We start from the raw sequence: 10,908 nt of genomic DNA on the forward strand, positions 1-10,908 counted from the left end.
TAAGAAAGTTAATTTTCATGTTCAGCAAATAATAAATAGTTTATTGAGAATATCTTTCCAGTTGCTTCTCCCCTTATCCTATGTTAATGCATATGAGAAATAATTTGGTGGTAGTGGTGTATGCCTTTAGTTCCAGTTCTTGGGAGGCAGAGGCTGTTGGATCTCAGTGAGTTTGAGGTCAGCCTGGTCTACAAAGCAAGTTCCAGGACACCCAGAGAAACCCTTATTGAAAATGCAAGAAGCAAAGAAAGGAAGGAAGAAAGAAAGAAAGAAAGAAAGAAAGAAAGAGAGAAAGAAAGAAAGAGAAATATAGAAAAAAAAGAATTAAGAAAGAAAAGAAATTTACTCAAAATATATAAAACTCCAAAGAGGCAGAATTGTGAAGACATTACAACTGCATAATTTTTACAAAACAACTGCATGTGTATTAAATTGCGTGTGTTTAAATGTATTTTAAACCAACTGGGTATAATTAAAATATGAAGTCAAGATGTGTGGTAATTTGAATGTGATAATTGTTATATAAAATTTTTCATGTCATTTACACTGTGCAAATAAATATATATATATATATATACATATATATATATATATATACATTATTTGGTTTGCTTTGAATTTCATTTTTCTTATTTTTTGGTTATAATTTAATTATTACATTTCTTCCTTCCATTTCCCCCCCTACAAAACCTCCCCAATACCCTTCCCCACTCTATCTCAAATACCTGGCCTCTTTTATCAATAATTATTATTTCATGTCTTTTTCTATGTATTTATATATACATTTCTCAATATTATCTGTTCTTATGATGTTTATGTATATATGCTTTCAGGGCTGTCTGTTAGGCACTGGAACACCAATTGCTATGTTTTCCCCTTTGGGAATACGTAATTCAAGATGCCAGCTTTTCTTGGTTATTTATAGTTCTGTGTAGAGTTTAGGCAACTGTGGATTTTCCCCATCCAGTTTGACATGTACAATGGCATCACCCTCATTCTACTCACATTATAGCATCAATTTTGTTGGGACTTTTTAAATGTAGCTTCAGATATTGGTATGACACAATCTTACAGCAAATTCTCAAGTCCTCTGGCTCTTACAATCTTTCCACTCCATCTTCTGCAATGTTCCTAGAGTTTTAGTTACAATCATGTTTTGTAGATGACTCTATTAGGATTGGGCTCCAAAACTGCACATTTTTATTGGTTGAGGTTTTCTGTGCCAGTCTCCATCTATTGCAAAGAACAGTTCCCTTGAGGAAAGATGACCGAATGTCTTGAGAAGTGAATCGGGCTAGCCTTCAACTTATCCACTTCAAAGTTCTGTCATTACAGATGTATCATACCACATTTTTTGCCTTTAGTTTTGTTAAATAATTTAAAATAAAAAAGTAACATTTAGAGACACAAATACAATTAAAAATTCATTTAAACCTGTTTTGTTTACAGTGCTTGAGGCTTTAGATTCTATATTTAGTACCACAATACCACCATTTTATTGATAGATAGGTAGACATATGATAGATACATAGATAGATACAGCAACTTACTTCTTAGTAATGCTTTAAACTTGATAATTCACATTAATATTTATAATTAATTTTAGAAAGCACCCTTGTCCTGATATCCTTACCTTATCTTAGAATGTTAATTATATGATTTTATACACATTTTTCAACTTTTATACTGTGACTTTTAAACTATTCAACCCAAATGCTGCTAAAAAAAAATCAAGGTTTTTTTTTTTTTTTGTCACTATGTAACATTAAATGCCACTTTATGGCTCTCCAGCCATTAAAACCTTAATCACCGGAGTAAAGAAAAAAAAAATTCTCCCTACTTCCTGAGAATAATTCTACCATGATATAGGATTAATAAGGAACAAAGCCAAGCTCTTTTCTGTGTTCTTTTTGACCCAGTGAACATTTAGCACTTGAAATCCAGGAAAGCCATCAACTCTTGAGTTTCTAGTGTACTGAATTAAGTTTGTAACCTGTGTCTTCTTTCCCAACACAAACCCTACTCCTCAGAAGAGAATTTGTCAAAAACAAAACAAAACAAAAAACAAAAAACACCTATGTGTTCTTGCTACATTGGTTATAACCACTTTTAATCACGTTAAACTGAGAATTATAAACTATGCTTAAATACAATAATAAACAAGTAAACTTTGATAAAGACAAATCTAAACACAATCTTGGTCCTTCCCTCCCCCTCCCTCTCCCCTTTTTTCTCTTTCTCAAGCATGCAGGGGAAGTTACTTAGCAAGGTTCCGGGTTTCCCAGTGTCCCTTCCGCCCTCCCTAGTACAGCACAGCTGCAAGATCTTAGTCTCTTTGGTCCTTGGTGGTTCTGTACTGCGTGAAGCAATCCTTGTCCCTCTGTCCCCACTGGGTCTGCCCTTGGCGCGGCTGCCCTCCTCTGCTAACTCCGCCCACATCTGTCTAGATCCGCCCTGCGTCAGAGCTGACCCACAGCGCGGCTGCCAGTCAGTCCCTCCGGACCTGCCGAGAGCCTCAGGCTGCAGAAATCACCGCGCCTCACTCGGTCCGTACCCAGTGGGCATCTTGGGGATCTGGGCGGTCTCCGGTTCCCCACTCGTGTGTCTGTGTGTCTGTCTCTCTGTGTAATCCGCTCCTAGCAGCCTGCCTTGTGTGTTCTTTCGCAGACGCTGAATGCAGAAAGGCCTTAGTGAGCACCTAGCCAGCCTGACCCTGGCTGGCAGAGGAATACATACACTTGGACCTGCAGGGGTTGCAGGCCTTTTAAGTCTGCTGGAGGCCTTTTTTTTTTTTTTTTCAGAAAGCCAGCAGTCGCGAGGCCTCTGTTGACAAAGCTAGATGTGGGGAGCCAGCCAGATTCTTGGTGATTTCTTTAATTTTAACCGGGAAGGGGCTATTGTGTTCTTAATGCAGGCGTTTGAAAGCAATTTGAAATCTGAAGGGGTAAAAATTCTAAGTCCTCTTCCGGAGACCAGATTGCTTTTGGGGTTGCCTTTTTGTCTGATGCATTTGTTCTGAGCCTGCTGACCAGCTGTTTCTGAACTTCATTTTCTCAGCCTCAACAGTGATCTGAGTCTTCTTTTAGCTTCCCTTCGCCTGCCTTGGCTTGTTTCTGTTCAAGAACAGCTGTTTGGCCCCTAGATTAGAGAAAGGCGCCTCCTCCCCCTCTCCCAAGAGAGCTTCTTCTAAGTGCTCAGAGATGGGGAGTGGGGAACCTAATACTGCTGGCAAGAAAAAGAAGTACCTCAAGGCTGCCCTGTATGTGGGTGACTTGGCCCCTGATGTCACAGAGGACATGCTCTATAAGAAGTTCAGACCTGCTGGCCCTCTACGCTTCACTAGAATCTGCCGTGACCCGGTGACCCGCAAGCCCCTAGGTTATGGTTATGTTAACTTCCGCTTTCCTGCGGATGCTGAGTGGGCCTTGAACACAATGAATTTTGATTTAATTAATGGTAAACCATTTCGCCTCATGTGGTCACAGCCAGATGACCGCTTAAGAAAGTCTGGAGTTGGAAATATATTCATCAAAAACTTGGATAAATCCATAGACAATAGGGCCCTGTTTTATTTATTTTCTGCTTTTGGGAACATTCTTTCCTGTAAAGTTGTATGTGATGACAATGGCTCTAAGGGTTATGCCTATGTCCACTTTGATAGCCTTGCTGCTGCCAATAGGGCTATATGGCACATGAACGGAGTTCGGCTCAACAACCGTCAGGTGTATGTGGGCCGATTCAAATTTCCTGAAGAGAGAGCAGCTGAAGTCAGAACAAGAGATAGAGCAACATTTACCAATGTTTTCGTGAAAAATTTTGGAGATGACATGGATGATGAAAAACTAAAGGAACTTTTCAGTGACTATGGTCCAACTGAGAGTGTTAAAGTAATAAGAGATGCCAATGGAAAATCTAAAGGCTTTGGATTTGTAAGATATGGGACACATGAAGCTGCCCAAAAAGCTGTGCTAGACCTGAATGGCAAGTCAATAGACGGGAAAGTCCTATATGTAGGGAGAGCACAGAAAAAAATTGAACGCTTGGCTGAGTTAAGGCGGAGATTTGAAAGGCTAAAATTAAAAGAAAAAAGTAGGCCTCCAGGAGTGCCCATCTATATTAAGAACCTGGATGAGACCATCGATGATGAAAAACTGAAGAAAGAATTTTCTTCGTTTGGATCAATTAGTCGAGCCAAAGTGATGATGGAAGTGGAACAAGGCAAAGGGTTTGGTGTTGTCTGCTTCTCTTCTTTTGAAGAAGCTACCAAAGCAGTAGATGAGATGAATGGTCGTGTAGTAGGCTCTAAACCACTAAATGTCACTTTGGGCCAAGCAAGGGGCAGGTGGTGAGAATCACAATGATCATTTTGTTTAGCCTTTAGCTGTTACCTACTTAGCTTGAGCGTCTTTGTAATAGGGGGTTATTTCTGTCAATTCACAGATTTTTGTTTTGTTTTGTTTTGTCTTTGTTATTTTATTTTTGTGTGTGCGTGTAAAAACTTACTATGGCAAGTGTACAGAGAAAATCTTTTTCGTTATAGTGAAGAACATAATTTTCAAATATAAAATTGTCAGTTGTCTGAATTCTTTACATAATCTTTATCCTTAGTAAATTGTGGAATAAAATTTATTCCTCTTAACTTTTATGAATTGCATAAAGGAGCCAGTTGATTATATTTCTGTCTTTATTTTAATAATGATAATGTAATTACTACCATGAAAATATTATTAGCATTGTTCTTATTTCTGATTCTGGCAAAGTGAAAAGTCACCACTTGCTTTTTAGAGAAGTCATTAAAGGAGGGGAAAATGTATATGAGACACTTAAATTGATCCATAATCTCATTTTAAATTATGATTTAAAAGGAATATTCTTTTTAAATTTTATGAATAGTATATCTTACTTGTATTATTATTCCTTTATAAATATATTGGGAGCATTCTACTGATTTGTTAGTATCTTTGAAGAAGTATTGGAAAATGCTATTATTAATGTCATGCTCTTGTTTTGCAGTTGGTACTTTTAGAAAACTGTTACATTTATAAATATCTATTCAAAATCTGATGGTGACTTAAAATATTTTCCACAATATTAATATTTGATGATATTCTAAGAAGCATCCTTAATAGCTGTTTTTCTAAATGTATATAATTCATACCTACAGGTAGACTATGTTAAATAGAAAGAATATTTAATATTACACTAACATTTTTTTTCCTTTAAACATTTGATACACTGCTGCTGAAAAACTAATGACCTGTTGTTTCTTGTTAACCTTGACTATATCCATGTGCAAAGATTGACAATTGTATCATTAAGGAAGAGATTTTTTTTTCTTGAATAGGTCATAATTCTCCATCCATTATATAAGCATTATTAACTCCAAAAGATTATCCTTTGCTCCTTCAAAACGTTTAAAACAAAACGTGCTGTTTCCAAACATTAGGAACCAAAAAAAAAAATTATTCTGAAGCTTCTTCATGTGCAATACAATTTTTAAGATAAAAATTCTCCACGTTTCATTGCAGTAACCTCTTCTCCTCACTTTAATCTTTTAATCCATATAACTCTTAACATCAGAATAAGCATTTTTGAAAATCAGAAAACTAATCAAATTGTATTTAACTTAAATAACTTTCTTAGACTATATAATTCACTCATAAGACAGATTCAGTCACAAGAACATGTTTGATGTCTCTTGTCAGTTGTTTGGTTTTTTGCTTTACAGAAGAATTTTCATTTTCATTAACAGCATAAAAAGTGCACACTTTTAAAACTTTTTGACCATAAAATGAAAATTGGATATTTCTATGTAATGATATTCAATTGTAGGTGTATATACATACTATAATATTTTCAAACTGAAAATCACTGATTTATTGATTATAAATGCAATACATAAACATAATCGTGAACCTTATAAACATTACTGAAGAAATTCATTCTCAATTTTAGTATGTTATACCCTTTTATATCTTTTTATTAGATGTGCACACTTTTGTACAAAAATAAATAACTTATATTTTTGTTTTGCATTGTATCTCATTCAACTTTTAATACACATACACACACACGTGAGTGTGTGTGTGTTAGGAACTTCATAATTTTCCTCAATATGAAAATTGGATAATAATTTTGATTCTACGTTTTAAAAAATTTGTAAAATCTACTGTGCTCTACATCTTTTTTTTTCTGGAAATATACATTATGAGTTTGACAAAAAAACTTCTTTAATGCGTAAGAATTAAATCATCTAGAGAATTAAAACACACAATAGTTAGATATGTCACCAAATGTTTGAACACTTTCAGCAGGTATTATGCATCTAAAGTTATATGGAAAAGAAATCAGAAAAATAATTTTCGTGATTGATGAACCTAGTTTATATTATTGAAGCTATAAAAATATATAAAATGAATTGAACCCTGGTGCTCTGGAAGAGAAGCCAGTGATCTTACCCACTGAGACATAACTTCAGCCCCAAATATCATGTTAAAGTCATAGTTATAAGCACAAAACATCACTTTTAACCTGATACTTTAAAAAACTTAGGTCCAATACAAATCAAGGAAGAGTTCCAGGAAGTAAAAACAATAAAAAAGTCATGCATGATTTTGCAACTTATAATTTGAAATGTTACTGTATTCTAAAGTTCAGCCTTTATGAATTTCGGGTAAAATTACATACTTATAGGAACAGCCAGAAAAGAAATATTGAGGATCTATGTAACCATATGAAAAAATTGAAGCTTCAATAGCTGAAAACCGTGAGGAAAATATGTTATATATAATCTTTATTTGAATAGACACATCTGATGATATTTTTCTTATGCTTGTTTTGACTGCTCATAATAGACTTCCAAAGAATAACAATGTTGCCAAGGGTTTTATAAAGCTTATAGCACAGGATTTCTGAGAAAAAAAATATGCTTAGTAAAATTAGTTAAAAATTGATTAATTCAAGTTTTGTTTTGTCTAAGTTTTCAAAGCTGTTACTTGGACAAATTTTAAAGATGCCCATGGTGAAGAAAATTAAGAATATTCCTTTATGATTATACACTATCATCATAAAAATTTGGGGGAGGGGAATACATTTTCATACAGGTGACTTGACACGTAGTACTTTTATTTATTACCAACAACTAAGGAAAATAGAAAAATATATGTAAGTGAAACATTTAGTTTAAGCAGGTGGAAGCAATAATAATTTCTTTAATTGGGAAGTTAGAATTGGATTAAATACCATCTTATATGTAAATAAATAATCTAATTTCAGAGAACAATTAGAAAAGTGTCAATAAATGGCTAAGATATATAATAAAAACTATGGTTAAAAACAAAAATGCAGTTTTCCACAAACTATTAATGAGTGCATTAATAACATGAGAGCTACCCTTCCATTTGGTTACTTTTTATTTCTCTTCTCAGGATTTAATCAAATAAATGAGATTTTAAGTAGCACATGCAATTGTAATTGAGAACAAAGAAAATACTTCTATTGTTTATAATGATTTTGGAGTTAAAATATCCTCCTTTAAGTGTTAAGATTTTATCTATGATCCTTGTCATTTTATTATAACATGTTTCTATGATTATTCAACATTTGATTGAAAAGTATGTCATGAATGCAAGTCCTGTAATGATTGATATAACTCAAAAAATATTTGTAGAACAACACTTGGTATACATTAATGACATGCTATATGAAGACCAATCAGATCTCACAAACTCTTACTTCTGTGCTGAAATACATAATCATAGCAATTCCTGTGTAAATAGTACTTGCTCATCTGAAATTATTTAATATGCATACACTAATACTATTATTTACATCTATTGAAACATGCTGTAACAAATTATTTCTTAGACACTCGGGACAGTTAGTGTATCCTACATAGTTTCAGCATGTCATCAGTATTTAGAAATACTCTAGGTATAAAAACAAATGAGAAAATAAAAATTCCTGAAGCAGTCCTAATACTAAAGCTTATAATTCTTGCTTTATAAGAATAAATTTCTTTTAATTTATGTGTATGAATTTCTTTTCAACATGTGTGTATAGTGTATCAAATGTGTGCCTAGTGTTTATAGGGATCAGAGAAGACCTTTGCATCTTTGGGGACTAGAATTGCAGATGGTTATGAACCACCATGTGGTTACTGGGAACTCAAACCAGGTCATCTGCAAGATCATCAAGTGGTCTTATGCACTGAGTCATCTCTCAAACCTCCAGTCGTATTTCTGAATATCTTTTCTTTAAGTTACACTCTCATAGCCCTAACAGACCCAGCACTCTTTACAAAGTCCCGGGTGGACTTGAACTCACAGAGATCCACCTACCTCCATCACCAGAGTGTTATGATTAAAGCAGTGTACCACTAAGACTGGCCTTCTAATTCTTATACTGTAAAAACAAAACTATAAGTACTTTGATCCTCAAAAATCAAAGTCAATTTTTAAAAATATGTCTTATTTAACAGGGAAAAGGTCTTTTCCTTAAATTTCTTGTTTTATTATTTTTTTTGTTTTGTTTTTTTGGGGTTGTTTGTTTGTTTATTTGCTTTGTGATAGGGTTCCTCTGTAGTTTTGAAACCTGTCCTGAAACTAGCACTTGTAGACCAGGCTGGCCTCAAACACACAAGAGATCTGCCTGCCACTGCTTCCTGAGTGCTGGGGCCTGGGATTAAAGGCATGCACCACCATTGCCTGGTGAAAATCTATTTTCAATTTATATTTTTCATTTTTTTGTTTTGATTTTTGAGAAAAGATTTTTCTGTGTAGCTTTGGAGCCTATCCTGAAAGTCACTCTGTAGATTTTGGCCTCGAACTCACAGGAATCTGCCCGTCTCTGTCTCCCAAGGGCTGGAATTGAAGGCATGAGCCACCACTGCCAGGCTCCCTTAAATTTCTAATATGAATTTTAGGGCCTTTTAAAAATGTACAAGTTCTTTAGTAATCACCAACAAAACATAGTGAATTCTGGTATTATATGACTTGATTTTCCCAGTCATCAGACTGCTTTTTTATTTAAAACTAATCATTAAACAAAATAAAACATACAATAAAAATTTATACCTTTAGGGATTAACTTTAGGTTTCCAAAGGTACATATATATTGCTTTTGAAAAATAAAGTACTTAACAAATAAATATCTGTTATTATTTAAAAATTAAAATTAAGCTAATATATATAGAATGGCAATTGATTTTTTTTAAAGTCACCTATCTTTGAGAACTTTGCACATTCTAAGTGATTGAATAAAACACAGAAAATCCCAAGTATTTAAACTAGTAGATACCTTATATATTATAGTTTAATGTTATTTAAAAGAGTAAAATACTTTAGTGCAGTCAAAAGGTTAAGTTTGGGTTAAAAACATTGTCATAAGAATATTTTAAAAATTCAAAGCAAATGAAGGAAATTTATTTCCAAACAACAAAAATAGAAAAACCAATAATGCATTTATTTATTCTGTATACAAAAAAGAGGGATTTGTAAATTGACAATACTTAAAGGATACAAATAATAATTGAATATTATAAATGTAAATGGATAATGTAATGACAATAAAATTCTGCATATTTTGATTATCTAAGGTCAAATGTCAAGAAGAACTTCCATTAAACTTCTGTAGTTATTCCTTCTGTGACTACTAAAATTAATATTAAACCTTAGAAGTTATCTTTTGTAAGTGCACATTCTTTCAAAAAATGACTGGTGATAATCTGCTCTCTACACTTTTACCTCCATTTAGCTAACATTGGTCCACCCTGCAAATTTTTGAGAATGCATAGAATTTTTCTGGTTTATGAAGTTTTTCTAAACATGACCTTTTTTTTTAAATTTGTAGCATGTTTGTGATACTGTGCAACTTTGCTTAGAAGATTTTTAAGATTTGCATGCTAAGAAATCATAGATGGTGGGAAAATTTGTCTACTGTTTATATGTGAATGAATGTATTTAATTAAAATGTACTTTTAAAAGAATGTACATTTAATAATAATGCCAATTAAAGTAACTGCAAATCTATTGGTCTGTATGGTATTATGGCTTCATAATGCATGCACGGCATAGAATGCTAAACTATAATATATATAAATATACATATAATATGAGATAATTTAAGTCATTAAAGCATGTACAAGATGTGCCAATAAAGTCTTCAAGTTTTCTGGGGTAGCAAATAAGCCATGAAATTGCCTAACTACAAGCAGACATTGTATGTTTTATTATGGCACAGCATACTAATGTGATCTACTTAGACAAAGAATAAAAACACATGTAAAGTTATTATTTTGAAACATTTGTTTCATTTTCTTCCAACTAAAGCAAACTAGGGAGGAAAAGGAACCATATATATGCTAGCTATGTCTTTTCCTTGAATGCCCCAAATAAAATGGTTTTACTTTAGGCAGTATGGCTTCCTTAGACTACTGGGTCATGTTCAGTAATTCTAAGTTCTGAAACATGTCCATATGTTATCTATTTTAATGCTAAAAAATGCTTCTCCATATTAATTTTAATAATACACATAAGTTAAAAAACAATAGCACAGATTTATCTAAAAATATTTTGAATCACAGATAATTTATATTGAATTTATTAGAGACGCATAATTGTTTAGTTGAAATATCATTTTCAGTATTGGGCCAAGAACTTAGAGTTTTTACAAACACTATAGCTGATCTTAACCTACATGTGTTTATTGTTACCATTTTTAGAGATTTTTATTCTGTATAATATGCAAAGTATATATGTCATTCAGAATTCTAAAAAAATGAAAATGTCATTATGTAAGTAAAGCAATGTGGAATCTGTCTCTAGAAGTTGAATAAAGCAATTTGACTAGTTAAGGGCAGTGTATAAATGACTTGGGTATCTATAAAGAATTCATTAATTAAAAAAGAGG

General features: G+C 33.0%; 1 protein-coding gene across 1 annotated transcript; it reads left to right on the plus strand.

The window, feature by feature from the left end:
• The first annotated feature begins 2,856 nt into the window (after nucleotides 1-2,856).
• Pabpc5 (poly(A) binding protein cytoplasmic 5) lies at nucleotides 2,857-4,659 on the plus strand. The gene has a single exon (XM_026777297.1). The coding sequence runs from the start codon at nucleotides 3,201-3,203 to the stop codon at nucleotides 4,347-4,349; it is 1,149 nt and encodes a 382-aa protein (XP_026633098.1). The 5' UTR covers nucleotides 2,857-3,200; the 3' UTR covers nucleotides 4,350-4,659.
• The last annotated feature ends 6,249 nt before the right edge of the window (nucleotides 4,660-10,908 follow it).

The sequence above is a fragment of the Microtus ochrogaster genome, unplaced genomic scaffold, assembly GCF_000317375.1.
Source record: "Microtus ochrogaster isolate Prairie Vole_2 unplaced genomic scaffold, MicOch1.0 UNK55, whole genome shotgun sequence".
In the NCBI taxonomy this organism is placed as follows: Eukaryota; Metazoa; Chordata; class Mammalia; order Rodentia; family Cricetidae; genus Microtus; species Microtus ochrogaster.

What these genes read in the sequence shown, in the direction of transcription:
- Pabpc5 (XM_026777297.1), top strand. Translation starts at nt 3,201, where the DNA reads ATGGGGAGTGGGGAACCTAATACTGCTGGCAAGAAAAAGAAGTACCTC.